The 17,919-nt window shown below is 39.0% G+C and overlaps 1 protein-coding gene across 1 annotated transcript in view; it reads left to right on the forward strand.

Annotated features, from left to right (window-relative positions):
• LOC148879891 (puromycin-sensitive aminopeptidase-like) overlaps positions 1-17,919 on the forward strand; it is a 41,636-nt gene that overhangs the window by 21,562 nt on the left and 2,155 nt on the right. The window contains exons 5-25 of the mRNA XM_088961621.1: positions 3,018-3,134; positions 3,217-3,291; positions 3,394-3,501; positions 3,584-3,796; positions 3,919-3,980; positions 4,097-4,124; positions 4,219-4,305; positions 4,403-4,428; positions 5,183-5,246; positions 5,374-5,454; positions 8,529-8,576; positions 8,712-8,730; positions 8,919-8,923; positions 9,056-9,067; positions 9,151-9,207; positions 10,246-10,355; positions 10,438-10,518; positions 10,609-10,792; positions 17,166-17,314; positions 17,425-17,563; positions 17,661-17,807. Of these exons, the coding sequence (XP_088817747.1) occupies positions 3,018-3,134; positions 3,217-3,291; positions 3,394-3,501; positions 3,584-3,796; positions 3,919-3,980; positions 4,097-4,124; positions 4,219-4,305; positions 4,403-4,428; positions 5,183-5,246; positions 5,374-5,454; positions 8,529-8,576; positions 8,712-8,730; positions 8,919-8,923; positions 9,056-9,067; positions 9,151-9,207; positions 10,246-10,355; positions 10,438-10,518; positions 10,609-10,792; positions 17,166-17,314; positions 17,425-17,563; positions 17,661-17,807 (1,812 nt within the window). The remainder of the gene's footprint in view (positions 1-3,017; positions 3,135-3,216; positions 3,292-3,393; positions 3,502-3,583; positions 3,797-3,918; positions 3,981-4,096; positions 4,125-4,218; positions 4,306-4,402; positions 4,429-5,182; positions 5,247-5,373; positions 5,455-8,528; positions 8,577-8,711; positions 8,731-8,918; positions 8,924-9,055; positions 9,068-9,150; positions 9,208-10,245; positions 10,356-10,437; positions 10,519-10,608; positions 10,793-17,165; positions 17,315-17,424; positions 17,564-17,660; positions 17,808-17,919) is intronic.

Consider the following 17,919-nt stretch of genomic DNA (forward strand, 5'->3'; position numbering starts at 1 on the left):
CTCAAGCTCTCCTCTCTTCAGTTTTCTTCATGGTATCAGAGTAGGCCTGAACTTCAATATTCTAGGGCTGGAAACTTAGGCTCGTGTTGCCTGATTCTTGGAGGTCATTGGAAGTGCCCAAGACTAGAATCTCTTCGAGAAGTGGTTCGGTGACTAGGAAGAATCAGAGAAAAAAAGGAAGGGGAACAGCTCGGTTCTGGTTTGAAGCTCAAAACTGTAAGTTGTGCTCAGATTTCTGGGTTATTTTCTGATGTGTTTGGACTGTTGAAGTGTCCGAAAATTTCTGATTGTTCTTTACTACCTTCGGCTGCCATTTAATCTGGTTTAACCCAGAAATTTCTGGGCTGTTTTCACTCCTTGGACTGTCAAAACTGCCGAAACATCCTTGTAACAAGGCTGTGGATTGTTACTTATATTTGGCTATTTTTGGGGGGTTGTACGAACTGTTCTTGAGGCCTTTTTTCTTTTTTGACAGTGGGGTTGTCTCTATTGCCCACACTGTGTTTGTAAAAAGGCCTTTTCAGCAATACCAATTGGTATTTACTCATCTTGGTTATTTCTTTGGTGGTTACCTTGAAGTCCAGATTTGAAAAGGTACTTCGGCTGAGTGCTCAGTGCCTAGAAGTTTCTAATTACTTCTTGAAGGCTGAACTCAGTGTATTGCCTTCTTGTGGTCGGCTGAACTCAGTTCTTGCTCGTCCTCATTCAGTATACTTGTAGAAGTCATCTGAAATCATATTTGAAGTGTTTACTTGATGTACTCCTCAGAGTTTGAAAACAAAAGTGGTGTTGAATATGGGCTGGTTCAGGGGACTCCAAGTGATTCCTTATTGACTGTGACTACAGTTAAACTAGATGGAACTAATTATCTGGCATGGTCACAATCAGTAAAGATTTATGTATGTAGTAGAGGAAAGTGGGGGTTCATTTCCGGGAGTAAGAAGGCTCCCCCAGCAGATGACCAAACTGTCCACAGAAACTATTTCAGTAAAAGTGGGGCACTGGTTTAAATCTCTAGATCTATTTGGCACTTTCTATACAGAAGATATCATTGGAGGTTGGCAGCACATGGCATCCTCCTCCACAACAAAATCTGTTTATCTTATTTGTTCGAGCCCTTTTCTACATACCCAAATCAAATTAGACTTTGATGGATGTAGCATTAGGAATTTTGCAGCATTGGGTGTGGGCAGTGTTCTTAGAAACAGAAACAGGTCAATGCTAGCCATTTACTCAGTGTTGATAATCAATAGAGGTTCTACATAAGCTGAAATGATCGTAATGCTTTGGGTTTGAGATTGAGTGGAGCATTCAACATCTGGGAGTTAGTGGTGGAAGTGGACTCGAAAGTGATTGTGGTGTGGTTGTGAAACATCAGTGAAAGCTCTTTTTTTCTTTTGAGAAAAGGTAAAGTATTTCAGTAAAGAAGAAAAGGATTACATAAGACCTGCACAGTAAGGCACTGAGCAGGAAAACAAAGCAAAACTTTATACATCCCAAGGTCTTCTATTCAGCTAGACACAAATATATTTGCAATTGCCAAAAAAAGTATTGTATGGAGTGTTCTTGAAAAACTTGCGAAAAGGCACCCATGAATAAAGTCTTCTCCAAAGAACTTTTAGAACTGTGTCTTCCGGATTGTACTTGTCTTCAAAAAGCCTCCTGTTCCTCTCTGTCCAAACCGTCCACAGAACTGCTGATGGAATTACTCCACAGATGATTTTTTCCTTTTTTAGATAAACCAGCTCGGTTCCAGCTCCAAAGTAATTCCTATAGACCTTTTGGGAAGCACAAAGACACCTCAAAGCATCTCAAAGCCTTCAGCCAAAACTCCCTTGCAAACTTACAGTGTAGAAATAAATGTTCCATGTCTTCAGAGCTTTCGCCACACATTAAACATTTTCTAGGTTCCATCAGTCTTCCTCTTTTTGACAGGTTTTCAGCAGTCAAAAAGGCAACTTAGGGAGGTGTTGCAGTTTTCCAAGCCTTGTTTCAAGGAAAGCTAACCCCCTCTTCAGAGCAAAGTTTGTTGTAGAAAGATTTTACTGAGAATGAGCCTGAGTTCTCCCATGCCCAAACTCTTTTGTCAGATCTTGATCTGTCCAGCCTGATAGTACTCAGAAGATGCATCAAGTCCAGCCATTGCTCCATTTCCCAGTCATTTAGGTCCCTTCTGAAGAAGGGGCCCCCACCTCCAGACCCTTGACACTGTGAGGAAGTCTCTGAAACTAGAGATTATAGGAATGTTACGAGAGAAATAAGTCAGCTGGAAAGTGAACTAATAATCATCTATTCATGGGTTCAAAAACATCAGCAAATTTAGTGGCTAATGTCATGGTTAAGCAAGGGTTAATAGAGCTTACATATTTTTAGGAACCTTGTAACTTGAACATCTGTATCAAGATAGAGGAATGGGATAGGTTGCAATGCTAGTTATGCTTGGGGTGCTTGGCACTTATTGAACGTATTCATTTTTCTATCAGGATCAGTGCCACTTAATTGTTATCAATAAAAAGAAAGAAAAGAATCCTGTGCCAGTTGGTACTGGAGGGATCTTCCTTAATATGGATGGGGGCACATTATGCGATGGCGTCCAATCCAGGTTTGCACATTGTAAGTCTGTAGTGATCCCACTGGGGGTGCTAATTCCACCAAATGAGAAATTTTAGCTATCCCTACTGGCTCTAGGATTGCTAAGAGGTGCACCTATTGTCCACTGAATATAATTTTGCTCCCATAGGTGGGTATAAGAATGACAGCAGGTTGGGGCAACTTATACCTCTGATCCTACTGAACTAGCACCAACTCAAACCCATCTACTCCAAGGAGGAGGTGAGACATAAGCCAGGGCAAATGGTGGGGAGGTGGGAGGAAAGGTGCCTGTCCATATATCATAATTTGTATGTGTATAATGCGTTCCCAACTCGTGATATGTTTTTTATCATCATTGTTATTATTATAATGTTCTTGTTGTAGTTATTATAAATATTATTGTTATTATTGTTACTGTCTTGTAGAGAGAAGATTTCCACTTGGACTCACGCCATCTAACAGTTCTGTCACCACCAAGGAGTAACAAATTCACACTGGAAATTGTTACTGAGATATATCCCCAGAACAACACATCATTAGAGGTGAATGTCTTCTTAAAATCTGTGTGTTCCTGCACTGATGAATCCTTATTCTTTGTCCTCACGTAACAGTTCTTGTCTGTAGGGACTTTACAAGTCCTCTGGGAACTTCTGCACACAATGTGAAGCAGAGGGCTTCCGAAAAATTACATTTTATCAGGTTAATTCCTGCCACGAACAATGGGTTTTATGAATTTATTATTTATGCTGTTTATCTTTTTTTTTTTTGTTTTTTTTTAAACTTTGATGTTTGTGCTATCAGGATCGCCCCGATATCATGGCGATATACACTTGTCGTATTGAAGCTGATAAGACCCTGTATCCTGTGTTGTTATCTAATGGGAATCTTATAGAGAAAGGAGACCTTGAGGTGACTATACATTTTATGCAGCAATGAGGTAGTGGAATGGGTTCTAGTGCTACCTTACATTTACCATTTCATTCTATTGCAGGGTGGAAGACATTATGCTATTTGGGAGGATCCCTTCAAGAAGCCATGCTACTTGTTTGCCTTGGTTGCTGGTCAATTGGAGAGCAGAGATGACACATTTATTACTCGTTCAGGCCGAAAGGTGTCTTTGAGGATTTGGACTCCAGTGCAAGACCTGCCAAAGACTGTCCATGCTATGTATTCCCTTAAGGCTGCTATGAAATGGGATGAGGATGTCAGTTTTCATCTTCTAGACAGTTATTTTGTTCAATTTCCAAGGGAATTAGTTGGATAAGATTCTAAAACAATGCTTTGATGTTTCTCTCTCTTGTTCTCTCTATGCCTCACTTGTAACAGGTTTTTGGTCTTGAGTATGACCTTGATCTCTTCAACATTGTTGCTGTTCCTGATTTCAACATGTAAGTGTTAGGATGGAACCGTTCATTTATTTTCTGGGACAAAATAACACTTTTTTGGTCATTGTCAGTTTCATGTTAGTAGCTGATAATATTCCTTTTTCTTGCTTCATTTGCAGGGGAGCCATGGAAAATAAGAGTCTAAATGTATGGTTAATTCTTTGAAGACCCTAGAACAACTAACACATTACCTGTTCTGTTCCCACTCAAACTGAAAATGATTTGAAATGCTTCTGAACAGATATTCAACTCAAAGCTTGTCTTGGCTTCTCCTGAAACTGCTACAGATGCAGATTATGCTGCAATTTTGGAAGTTATTGGTCATGAGGTTTTTTATCACTTCAATGTTTATTGTTTTGGAATTTGGTCCTTTATGTATTAAATTCACACTGATTCAAGTTTCTTAACCTTTTATACTGTTGCAGTACTTTCATAATTGGACTGGTAACAGGTCAGTTCATGTTTCTTAATATTTTCTTAGAAGTTATTCATGTTTGCTATTTTCTTAGATATTATTTTACTACATTGATTGGTTCCTTATTTACCTTAATTGCTTGGTCCTGATGATGCCATTCTACAGTGGTAAATTGCAGTTTTTTAAGTCAGAAATTGCCAGATTTTTGGGCTGTTCTTTTTTTTGATGAGTAATAGTATAATTTTATTAATCTAGAAACTGATTTAGAGTTGTGACTTCATACAACATCCCACGGAGAGGTGTGAGCTGCAGCCCCTCCTAGAAGCTTATAAGTAATCTAGGAATAAATTACAGAAATAACAGCTGAGCCCATAACAGTTCTTCCCTATTTACCATTTGCTGATCTCCCCATCCACTGTGTAAATACCAACATGTTCCTTGTCAACCAATTAAATTTCTTCATTTCATTCTTGTAGCACCATATAACATCCTTAGGGTTTTTCAACCAGCCCACCACCACCTTGGAGCCCCCTTCAATTATCAAATTCTCTACCCCCAACTGGTTTGGGCTGTTCTTATTTAATAGGTTTTTTGAATTGAGAAATTCCTTGAACGCATTCTTGCCAGACTGGTTATGTACATTTTGGTTACTAGGCTTGGGATTGAAAACTATTTAACAATATCTTTTCAACTCAAAATACCTCTTGATGTACTGATAGTCTGATATCTGGCCATATGTGCAAGCTTGAGTTCAATTTTGTTTGCCTAAAATTCATAACACTTTTTGCAGAGTTACATGTCGTGACTGGTTCCAGCTCAGCCTAAAGGAAGGTCTGACAGTCTTTCGAGATCAGGTATGACAGTATGATGCATTTTCTCTATGTTCTTGTTGATGATACCCTTTAGCCTTTCCGTGAAACATTATCATATGCACATGATTTCCTTTCAAGAGATGCTTCTGAAATCTGTTGTATTTGCCAGGAATTTTCATCTGACATGGGTAGTCGTACAGTTAAGCGTATAGCAGATGTTTCAAAGCTTCGCACTTACCAGTTCCCTCAGGTACCGATTCCCATTATCTTTGTTGTTGTTAGAATATGTACATATTCTGGAGAATACAACAGAAGTGCATTGGAGTATGTTTGGGCATTCTATAATTGTACAAGGGCATTATTGGAATTATGGGTTTTATATATGTTATTTGTAAGTGGCTTCCCTGAGAAGCCATCTGATATGGGCCTTATTTAAACCAATACAATTCTAGTGGAGAGTGAATAAGTGTGCACTGAGAGATGTAGACCATGAGGTGGAATGGGTGTAAGGACAAGGGTGTCATCTTCATATCTTGTTGTATTTCCCTCTCATATGGTAAAGCATTGATCTATCTCCCCATGGATGCAGGCACTGATGCTGAACCATGCTAAATCCTGTTTTTTTTCCTTATGGTTTTTGTTCTCTTCTAAGTTTCTCAACAATATCAATGTTTTTTTTTTTATGAATAACTGATTACTTCATTGAATTTAAAGGAAAGTGTACAAGAGAAAGTGAGAGAGAGACAAGCTCTCTTATCTCTCCCCTTTAACTTTAGGTATAATTACAATTACATTTGTGCCCAAAATGTTTGAATTCTCCAAACCCCTTGCTTGGCTAGCGCACCAGCCATTGAATTATCTGTTCTTTTCACGCACTGTATTCTCAGTTCCATGTCCTTTGTGATCCATCTAAACTTTTTCTTCTCATTATTGTATTTCCACATCCTACTTTCCTCATCCAGTAGCCAAGTCACCACTAGTTTGGAATCCCCTTCAATGATTAGCTTTCTAGCATTCATGGTTCTAGCCGCACCCCTTCCATAACGGCCATTACTTCCACTTTTAGTGAGTCTCCTTCACCTGCTGGGCCTGAGAATAATGCACACACTTTACCCTCCTCATCCCTGAATACACCTCCAATTCCTGACCTTCCTGGGTTTCCCATGCTACTGCCGTCAAAGTTAAGCTTTATAAATCCTCTTTCTGGAGGGGTCCAGATAGGAATAATAGGCTGCTTATTGACATTTGAGTCTGCCACTATCTTCCAGTTTCTAATGATATCATCAATGGATATATGTGAGAAGTTTCTTAAGGATTTCAGCCATTGAGCCACTCTAATCAGTATTGATTTAATCAAGGCCTCTTTTGTTCTCTACTTTTCTCTAAAAATTCTTGCATTTCTTTCTTCCCACACTACCCAGATTATTGCCGCCCTAGCACTCTTTCACATGATGTTACCTATCTTCTTTGGTCATGGACAGGAAGTTGGATCAAAGAGACTTTTAATGTCAGCAGGAGGTGTCCCACCTGCATTCAAATAAAGAAAAAAGCCATTCCCAAATACCAGCAACAAACGGACAAGTAATAAACAAATGAAAGCAAGTCTCACTATTAGCCTTACATAGAACACACCAGTTTGGGAAAAGGCACCACTTTTTCCTCTTCCTTTGTAGCCAATCAAAAGTATTTATTTTTTTGTGTACAACTTCCCAACAAAAAGCCACAATCCTAGGTGGGATAGGCTTGCACCATACCTCCTTAACAGGAAAAGATTGAGGGGGACTAAGGGGAGGTTGGGTTAACACTTTGAAGGAGTTACAGGAAAACAGACCCGAAGAGGAAGGTTTCCAAATTCTTTCATCAGGCTTATCAGGATCAAGGAAAATTCCTTCAAGGTTTTGGATTAAAGAGAGTACACTATCAATTTCTGAATCCCTTAATCCCCTTCTAAAGCCAAATTTCCAATCAAAACCATTGATTGAGTTTGAAGGGACTATGAAAGTTGAAATGGGCTCACACTTGAAACATGATAAAGAATACAAAGAGGGGTACAAGTCTTTCAAAGGGGAGTTCCCATACCAGATTTGATCCCAAAATTTGATTAAGTTGCCAGAATTGAGTTCATACCTTACAAGAGGCAGGAAACAAGGTAGAATTGCTTGTATGGCCTTCCAAGGTGAAGCTCTGGTAGCCCGTTGCAGTGATCCAGCGTCCCATCCATTGTCCAATAGCCCGTGTATGCTCACCACCACCCTTGCCCATAGTTTCTCTCTTTCTTTTGGCATTCTCCATAGCCACTTCCCTAGTAGAGATAATTTCTTTTTTGGGTATTTTCTATTCCAAGATCCCCATACTTTTTATCTCTACTGACTATCTCCCGGCACACCTTGTGATCTCTTCTCTTCTCTTGGCTCCCATAAGAAGTCCCTTATTAATTTCTCAATGCTCTTGCTCACTCCCACTGGCATTTTGAAGACTGACATATAGTACACAGGGAGGTTTGCTAGGGTCGACTTTATTAGGGTTATCCTACCTCCTAGGGAAATGTAGCCCTTTTTCCAACACGCCAGTTTCTTTGTTACCTTTTCTACAACTGGATTCCAAAAGCTTGAGTCCTTCGGGTTGGCTCCTAAGGGTAAACCTATGTAGCTTAAAGGCCATTGAGAGACATTGCAACCCAAGATTTCAGCACAAACTTCTAACTCTCTATCCTCCATGTTTACACCTGCAATGCAACTCTTCTTGAAATTGACTTTTAATTTGGATAAACTTGCAAAGAGCTGCACTGTCTGCTTTAGGTTCCTAATCCACATCACATTGTCCCCTTCACAAAACAATAGGGTATCATCAGCAAATTGTAAAGGGGTAACTGATACCCTATCCTCCCCACTCCCAACCTCTTAGCAATTGTCTTGTATCAGCTTTTGTTACTAATCTACTCAAGACAATATCAATGGGTAACAATATCAATGCTTTTCACTTATTGTCATTCATTTTGGTGTTTTTCCAGTCATAATAACGTTATTTATTTATTTATTTATTTGCAAATAAACATGGAATTCAGACCAATCAAAATCAACTGTGAAATTTGTTGAGATGGAAACATTTCATTGTGCATTGGTTTTGCCTGTTCATATTTTCCATCCTTCCTTAAACCACTTTAAAGGCTTGTATAGGAAATGTGACCCCTATATTTTTATGTGGTCCAATTTCCAAATCAGTGCAATAATTTGTGCTAGCTGAATGTGTCTTTTGTAGGGATTTGTTACCTTAATAATGGTATAAAATGCTGCATTAATGCTTGCTATTGTGGTGATTTCTCAGGATGCTGGTCCTATGTCTCATCCTGTAAGGCCACATTCATATATCAAGGTTGGTTGTTATTGTAACATCCATTCCATAGGACAGAAGTGTTCCTTAGTTTTTATTTTATTAGTTTTTTACCCATCATCTGTTGCATGTAATGGCTGTCCCTATACTTTTTTTTTTTTTTTTTAATTTTGACAGATGGACAATTTCTACACCGGTGAGCCTGAGAAAACTCTATCTTAATTTGGGCTGTTGGTTGTAGTCAGAAATTCTCATAATTGGACTGTTTTTTCTTTTTCTTTTTTTTTTTTGACTTGACAATGCTAAAACATTGGCTGATACTCTTGCAATTTTGATTGGTTATGGTTCTAATCTGCTTCGGCCTTGGCCAACTCTAAATTGCAGTGACGGTATGTCTCACCAGCATGTTTTTATTCTCTTCTAGTTTTGGATTTTTCATCTTTGTTTCTTCACTCTTTTCATTCATTTTGTTTAAATATCTAACATTATTTTTCTTTGTGCTGGTCATTTGTTGTTTACAGGTGTACGAGAAGGTTTGAATTGTCTCCTTTCTCTTTATTTTATAAAGTAATTTTCCGTTCCTTAGGTGATGAGTTTTTGTTCCTCTATTTCACAGGGTGCTGAAGTTGTCAGGATGTACAAAACCTTGTTGGGGAGTCATGGATTTCGAAAAGTAAGACAGCAATTCACATGGTCCTTGTTCTATATATTTGGGACTAGTCATATGTTTGCATTTGTCTATGTATTAGAGTTAGCAACCAACTGGGACAGTACAAGCAGAGGGTACAAGGAACAGTTAGCTGGCCTGACCACTTGACCTGAAATAGAAGTCCTCTCCAGGCCAGGCAACAGGGCCTTGTGATTAAGCTAATAATTTCCTCTTCTTATTATATATAGAAATAAATGGTTTAAGTAACTAGATGTAATGTGGAGAAAAGATATATAGACAGATAAATCCTGTGTAAGCTGTGTATGCCAGTAGCAATGTGATTAGGCAGAATACTATTTTTACTGTTATAATGGGCAGTAGTGTAGGGGCCATTACTTGGTGTAATGGTAACATCTTGGGCCATCAAGCATAAGGGTGTGGGTTTGAGTCTGAGAGCAGCCACTTTGTACAAAAAAATGTCAGAGGTTAGGAACGTATCCAATCAACCCTTCTGAAGACCCCAGATAGCCGGGACCAGCACTGGGTAATGGCCTTTTTTAAATGGACAGTAGTTTATGAAGTTTAGATAGAACGATATGACATGGAGTACATTCTTTATCAAGTGCTATAATCTGCCTGGCCCATTTCAGCTAGCTTTTGTTTGGGTCGACAAGGCCATTATCTGCATATCATAACCCAATCTGACCCTAGAGCTGGGTCAGGATCTCTTTGACACTTTTAATTCTTCTTTTGAGCAATGTTCCTAAGTGCACTTGTGCAAAAGCTCTCAAGTTCCTAATCTGCTTGACATTAGGGGCTGGTTTCAGAGTGGTTCTGGGTGTTATTAGAGTTGATAATAATAGAGCATTGCAGCCTATTATTGTGGGTACTTCATATAGTTTGACACTGTATCATTGACTATATGAGATCTCCTTTTATCCATTATGAATTTTCCTGTATCATTTTTTTTGGAGAAAAGGTAATGCAAATTTTATCCTGTATCATTGCCTCAAGCACGTCACAGCTTGTTCTGTCTTCTACTGATTACTTCTCACATTTCAGGGCATGGACCTTTATTTTAAGAGGCATGATGGCCAAGCTGTGACTTGTGAAGACTTTTTTGCTGCCATGTGTGATGCGAATGGTGCAAACCTCTCTAATTTCTTATTATGGTATGTCCATCCCTGTCCCCTGTCTCTGTCATGAATGGTTTGAGTGCATATGCTTTTGGAATGAACCAATAAAATATCTCAGGTACTCTCAAGCGGGGACACCTCTTTTTAAAGTTACTTCATCTTATGATGCTGAATCAAAGACTTACTCCTTGAAGTTCAGGTAGAAATTTCTGTTTTTTTGGTGCAAATATCTGTTAACTCATGTCTTTGGCTCATAATAACTTGTTTATGTGAATGGACTACTTCACAGTCAAGAGGTGCCACCAACCCCTGGGCAACCGGTGAAGGAGCCAATGTTCATTCCTGTGGCACTAGGTCTGCTCAACTCAAAAGGGAAGGATATACCTCTCAGCTCTGTATATCATGAAGGGATGCTACAGTCAATAGAAAAGAATGGTGAACCTGTGTACACTACAGTTCTTCAAGTAAAAAAGGTTCTCTCTGATTCTCCATGTGACCTGTTCCCACTTGATATGTTTGAGTTTGGGTTCATTATGGTTCTTGATTTCTGTTTGGTTGACCTTTCATTACCAGGGCATAATGATGTATTCTTAATATTTCTTAATCCAATATTTTCAATATTTTTTTTATGTTTTTTAATATTCATATTATGTTAATCCTATAAAGTAATTTCTAACATAAAATGTTGAGCTTTTGTTAAGTCCTGTTCAACATGGATTTAGTACTGCTAATTGTTCGGTTAGCACTGGTTCAATTCTAGGTCAGAAACAAGAGAAAAAGAAAAAAGGAGAGGAAGAGAATAGAGAGAATGGCTTGAGAAAAAAATCACCTTCTCCGAGCCGACCACCATCTTATTTATTTGTTTTGTGCCTTGGTGTACAAAGACTATAATGTCCCTGATTAAGTATGGGATACATTACTTAAACTAAGATCTGTAGAGAGACTGGGCCAAATGGGCCCTGATCCTTTAGTGTCATTCTTATTAGTTCATTCTTGTTATGTTTTCTTATTGGGCCTTCTTTCTTTATGGGCCTTTAGCTTCTGTTTTGTTTTTTAAGTGTATTGCTGATGTGGACGCCTACTTAAGGGCCTCCTTGTAAATTATGTAACTTAAGTAAGTTCAATAAAAAGATTAGAGTAGGGGAAAGTGGAGATTATCGAACTCCTCCTTTCTTTCTCCTTTCTTCTCCATTTTTCCTTCTTGTTGTCTTCCTATTCTTCCTTCCTTCTTTTTGCTCTAATCTAAATATTTCTGCTAATTTTATTGGTTTGAATCACATCTTGGTATCAAAGCAGGTCCTCCTTTGCTTTTTCCTTTTTTTCCCTTTTTTCCCATACACTTTTTTTCTAATCGAAAGGTGTATGGAGAGATAAATTGCTGATCAATCTGAGATCTTGTTTGCCTAGTTGGTAGAGGGTTTGGAGAGTCAGAAGGTGGTCGAAGATTGCCAAGAAAGTGGGACTGCAGATTTTTTCCCAAAACCCTAGCCGACTACAGAGTTTCCAGTTACGGGTTGAAGAGGCTGTTTGGGTGTGGCACTCAAGCCTTGGAGGGTTCCTTTTTATCTCCAAAAGTGGGCGGTTGCAGTTGGAAGTGGCTTGGATTGCTCTAGCTTGAGCGGCAACCTCTTATTTCTTTATCCTTGGAGGCCAGATACGGTGAAACCCTAGTTTTGGGACTTTTGAGTGTTTGATTGACCTTAGTTAGGTCTATAAAGGTTGAAAACATTGTTTTTTGATTTTCGTTTGATTGATGGAGCAATCTGGAAGTGAGATGAAGCAGATCCCGGTGTCGAGGGTTGGTCCTGTAGATTCCATTTTGATAGGAGTGACTACAATTAAACTTGACGAACAAATTACCTTGCTTGGGCACAATCTATTAAGATCCATGTTTGTAGTAGAGGTAAACTATGGTTTCTCATGGGTAGTATGGTGATGTCGGAAGAGACTGATCCTACATATGAGAAATGGATGCAAGATAACTATACAGTTATTGGATGGTTGGTAAATTTTGTGCAGCCCCACATAAGTCAACACTATCTGGATGACTTCAGCCAAGGAGATTTGGGATAGTGTTACAGAAACATACTCTTAGAAATTAAATGTTGCAAGGGCCTACAAACTAAAGAATGATGTGAAAAATTTAAAACAGGGGGAGAAGAGTGTGGCTGTCTACTATTCGATGTTGAAGTCACTATGGCAGGAAATAGATGTTATAGAAGCATTCATATGGGAAAGCACCAAAGATGTAGAAAATTTCAAAAAATTTGTTGAAAGAAACAGAGTGTTTGAATTCCTTATAGGACTCAATCCTGAAATTGATATTACAAGGCAAAATATTCTGGCCAAGGATGAAGTGTCACTTGCTCAGGCATACTCTATGGTGAGCAGTGAAGAGAGCCGGAGACAGGTACAACTACAGACCCCACCTCCCCTAGAACATTTTGCACATGCTAGATTAAAACCAAAGGGGGTAAATGAAAAAAAGGTGATATGTGAATATTGCAAGAAGCCAAAACATACGAAGGATTCTTGTTGGAAACTTCATCTAGATTTTCTTCCAAAAAGGTTTCGGAACAACAACAAATTTAAGAAGGGTGGTCAATCTGGAAAGCCCAAGAATGCAAATGTTGCTACAATATCTGAAAGTGAAGAAATATCTGTTGTGGAACATCCACCTTTGCCCATTTAGGCATTTGTGCTTCTGCAAATCTTGCTACAATCTCAGGTAATTATAGAATTCCTTGGATTATATTTTCTGGTGCATCAGACCATATGACTAGCTTACCCAACCTTTTTTGTTCATACCAGCTCCTCTTGGGTAGAGAGAAGATTTCTCTTGCCGATGGGTCTTTTTCTCCCATCTCTGGCAAGGGGGATGTTAGAGCCTTTGACTCACTTGTATTATCCTCTGTCCTTCATGTTCCCAAACTCAGCACTAACCTTTTAACTGTTAATAGTTTAACAAAATCAATGAACTGCAACATAACCTTCTTTCCTACTTATTGTGTTTTTTAGGACCTGAAGTCGAAGCGGACGATTGGGAGTGGCCATGAGGTGAATGGGATATATTTGCTGGATGTCTTTGATCAAAGTTATGGATTACCTAGTGCAGTAGCTTTGGAGTTTGTTTTATTAGAGTCAATTGATAGAGTCATGATATGTCATTTCAGATTTGGTCATTTGTCTTTTTCTGCTTTGAGTCATTTGTTTCCAGAAATGTTTAAGGAAATATCCTTATCGAGTCTTCATTGTGAGTCATGTGAACTTGTAAAACATTGTAGATAATCTTTTTCAGTGAGTAATAAAAGATCTGTTTCTCCTTTCCATATTGTGCACTCTGATGTGTGGGGGCCATATCATTTACCTGCTTATGGGGGGTTACAAATATTTCATTCTTTTCATTGATGATTTCTCTCATTACACCTGTATTTACCTCATGAAATCTCGAGATGAAGTACCAAATATTGTACAAAAATTTCATAAACTTATACTTACCCAGTTTAACACTCGGATCCAAATATTCCGATCTAATAATGCAAAGGAATATTTTGAGAAGAGTCTTTCCTCCTACTTTGATACATTTGGAGTTATTCATTAGAGTTCCTGTTCCTACACTCCTCAACAAAATGGAGTGGCGGAAAGGAAGATCAGACATGTGGTTGAGGTTGCAAGGAGCCTCTTTTTTGCTTCCCATGTTCTTGTTATGTTTTGGGGGGATGCTGTCCTTACAGCTACATACTTGATAAACAAATGCCTTCCCGGGTTCTGGGGTTTAAAACTCCCTTTAGCTTGCTTTTCCCAAATGATGATCTCTTTTCTCTTCCTCTCAGAGTGTTTGGGTGCACTTGCTATGTTCATGTTCACAATCATCAGACATAAGTTTGAGCCTAAAGCACACAAGTGTCTTTTTGGGATATGACTTCACACAGAAGGGATATTGTTGTTTTGATCCAGTTCGTGGCACTCGCTTGGTTTCCAGAGATGTCACATTTGCAGAGTCTGTTCCTTTCTTTGGTACTTCTCCTGAGGGAGAGCATTCAAAGGAGTTGTTTGCATTGTCACCATCTGTTCCTCTTCCAATTTCCATTGAATCTTCTATGGAATCTCCTCCAATCGAGTCCTCTATTGATTCTTCTTCTCATGTTCCTGCTCCCCCTCTCCTCATGCTCATCCTCCCACATTTCCTTCCCATCCTATTATCCAAAGATGGTACCAGAGACAAAGACTCAGAGACATGCAAGTTGTTTCCATGCCTTCAGATATACCTCTTGCTCCTCCCATCACTACTGAGGTAATAGGTTAGCCCTCTTCTACCACTTTGGATACCTTCCCTGACCTCGATCTCCCTATTGCCCTTCGCAAAGGCAAATGGAAATGTATAGCTCATTGCATTTCCAAACACCTGTCCTACAACCTTCTTTCCCCTTCCTACTATTCCTTCCTTGCCCCTATTTCCACACATGTGACTCCCAGATTTGTCCTAGAAGCCTTGTCCAAACCAGAATGGAGGGATGCTATGATGATTGAACTAGATGCTTTGCATAAGAACAATACCTGGGAAATTGTGGATTTGCTTGAGGGAAAGGAACTGGTTGGCTGTAAGTGGGTGTTCGCTATTAAGTATCATTCTGATGGCACTGTTGAGAGATATAAGGCTTGTTTGGTTGCTAAAGGGTATACTCAGATGTATGGTATTTACTACCTGGAAACTTTTGCCCCAGTAGCTAAGCTGACTTCAGTTCAAGTTTTGCTCTCTTTAGCTACTGCTTTTGATTGGCCTCTTCATCAGTTTGATGTAAAGAATGCTTTCTTGAACGGAAACCTACATGAAGAGGTCTATATGTCTTTACCTCCAGGGGTGTATGGGAAGGAGATGCAAGGAAAGGTTTGTAAATTGAAGAAGTCTCTTTATGGCCTTAAGCATTCTCCTCGATCCTGGTTTGATAGATTTTGGGCTGCTCTTGTTGCTTTTGGGTACACACAGGCTTAGTCGGGTCATACCTTGTTTGTCCCTTCTGATTGTCTATGTTGATGATATTGTGGTTACTAGCAATGACACCCAGGAAGTTGTTCATCTCAAAAGTTTTTTTAACACTGAGTTTGAAATTAAAGACTTGGGGAAACTCAGATATTTCTTGGGAATTGAAGTTGCTAGATCTAAGGATGGTCTCTTCATTTCTCAACGGAGGTATGTTCTTGATCTTCTTGCAGATACTCGTAAACTGGGTGCTCGACCTGCATCTACTCCTAAATCATAAGCTGCCAGCTACTGAGGGTGAATTGTTGCCTGGTAAGGGAGTGTTCCAAAGACTGGTTGGGAAGTTATTATACCTTTGTATGACTCGGCCAGATATTTCCTATGCAGTTAGTGTAATTAGTCAGTTTATGCATTATCCCAGAGATACACATTTAGCAACTGTTGAGAGGGTTCTGTGCTACCTAAAAGGGACTCTAGGGAAAGGTGTCTTGTTTGCTAAGCATGGACACATGAAGCTGGAAGCATACACTAATGCTGACTGGGCTGGATGTATTGATGATAGGAGGTCCACTTCAGGTTGTTGTGCTATGGTAGCAGGGAACATTGTATCATGGAGGAGTAAGAAGCAGCCTGTAGTGGCAAGATCCTCAACTGAAACGGAGTACAGGGCAATGGCACATGGAGTTTCTTAACTTTTGTGATTGAGATCACTTTTAGAAGAACTAGGTGTAGACTGAGAAACCAATGATGTTTTGTGACAACCAGGCTGCTATCAACATTGCACATAATCCTGTTCAACATGACAGAACTAAGCACATTGAAGTTGACATGCATTTTATATGAGAGAGAGTTGCCTTAGGAGAAGTCTGCCTACCATTTGTTGCTTCTGAAGAACAATTGGCTGATGTTTTGACAAAAGGTGTTCCTAAAGGAAAGTTGGTTTACTATATAAGCAAGCTGGGCATGATTGATATCTATGCTCAGCTTGAGGGGGAGTGTAGATAGACTAGGCCGAATGGGCCCTAGTCCTTTAGTGTCATTCTTATTAGTTCCTTCTTGTTATGTTTTCTTATTGGGCTTTCTTTCTTTATGGGCCTTTAGCTTCTGTTTTGTTTTTTAAGTGTATTGCTGATGTGGTTGCCTACTTAAGGGCCTCCTTGTAAATTATGTAACTTAAGTAAGTTTAATAAAAAGATTAGAGTAGGAGAAAGAGGAGATTATCAAACTCCTTTCTTTCTATCTTCCTCTTCTTCTTCTTCTTCTTGATGTCTTCCTTTCTTTCTTTCTGTCTTCCATTTTTCCTTCTTCCTCTTGCTGTCTTCCTCTTCTTCCCTCCTTTATGCTCTAATCTAAATATTTCTGCTAATTTTATTGGTCTGAATCACATCTAGATCAAAGAGACAATTTAACTCTAATAACATCGCAAAAAGACTAAACTACCCTCTTGACTGCCAACTCTAACAAGTACCTTCTATCAATGTCTTACATGTTTGAAATGTGCATGCGTTTGAAGTACTTACTAGATGTGAAATGGCAGTGCTGTAAACATGTGAAATGCTGCTATATTCATAGATGAACAATATGACTAAATAAGCTGTACGTATACCAAACATGGTCGTATAATTGCAATAGATGCAAGCCATTTCCTTGTCTCTCTATCTTTTGACTGAAGGGTTGTACCTACCTTCTCTCTTCATTTTTTCACCAATGCAATTTACTATTATTAATAGAAATATTTTTGGACATGGCCAACATTGCTTCCAATTTCCTTATTGATAAGCATGGTTAAATATATGAGTAGTTTCTTCTATTTTAATTGAACCTGTGCATGCCATTAATTGAACTTATTTATTGGTAATAAGCAGAAGGAAGAAGAATTTGTGTTCTCTGATATATCCGAGCAACCAATACCATCTCTCTTGCGTGGTTATAGTGCTCCTGTCCGTCTGGAATCAGATCTCACTGACAGCGATCTATTCTTCCTACTTGCCCATGATTCGGATGAGTTTAATCGGTTGGTTTTTCCTAGATATAATCTTTTCCCCTAGTTTTTGATTCAGGGATCAAACTGTTTCTCATTTCTATTGACAAGGTCATCTAATGAGTGCTAATCTCATCATTCAGTTGGGAAGCAGGGCAGGTATTGGCAAGGAAGCTGATGCTCAGCTTAGTTGCTGATTACCAGCAAAACAAATCATTGGTTCTGAATCCAAAGTTTGTGCACGGTATCAAAAGCATACTTTGTGATTTGAGCTTGGATAAGGTAAGAAATAAAAATGTTACAGCTTTCCTGTCAGGATTTGGAAATTTTCAATGGAATATTTTATGGGTTTACTAATTAGTAGTTTTCCTTTTTCTAGGAATTCATCGCCAAGGCAATAACTTTGCCTGGTGAAGGGGAAATCATGGATATGATGGAGGTTGCAGATCCCGATGCTGTACATGCAGTTCGATCTTTCATCAGGAAGCAGCTTGCTTCAGAACTGAAAGCAGAATTGCTCAGCACAGTAAGTCATTAGCTAAATTGGGTTATGGCAAAATGAAAAATCCTCTTTTTCTTTTGTGCCCCCACAGTTTTATCACCTTTACAGAACCTTAACTGGTAATATGTGTTCAACA

This window comes from Nelumbo lutea, chromosome 1, assembly GCF_056320005.1.
Source record: "Nelumbo lutea isolate HS-2025 chromosome 1, American lotus-T2T, whole genome shotgun sequence".
Classification (NCBI taxonomy): domain Eukaryota; kingdom Viridiplantae; phylum Streptophyta; class Magnoliopsida; order Proteales; family Nelumbonaceae; genus Nelumbo; species Nelumbo lutea.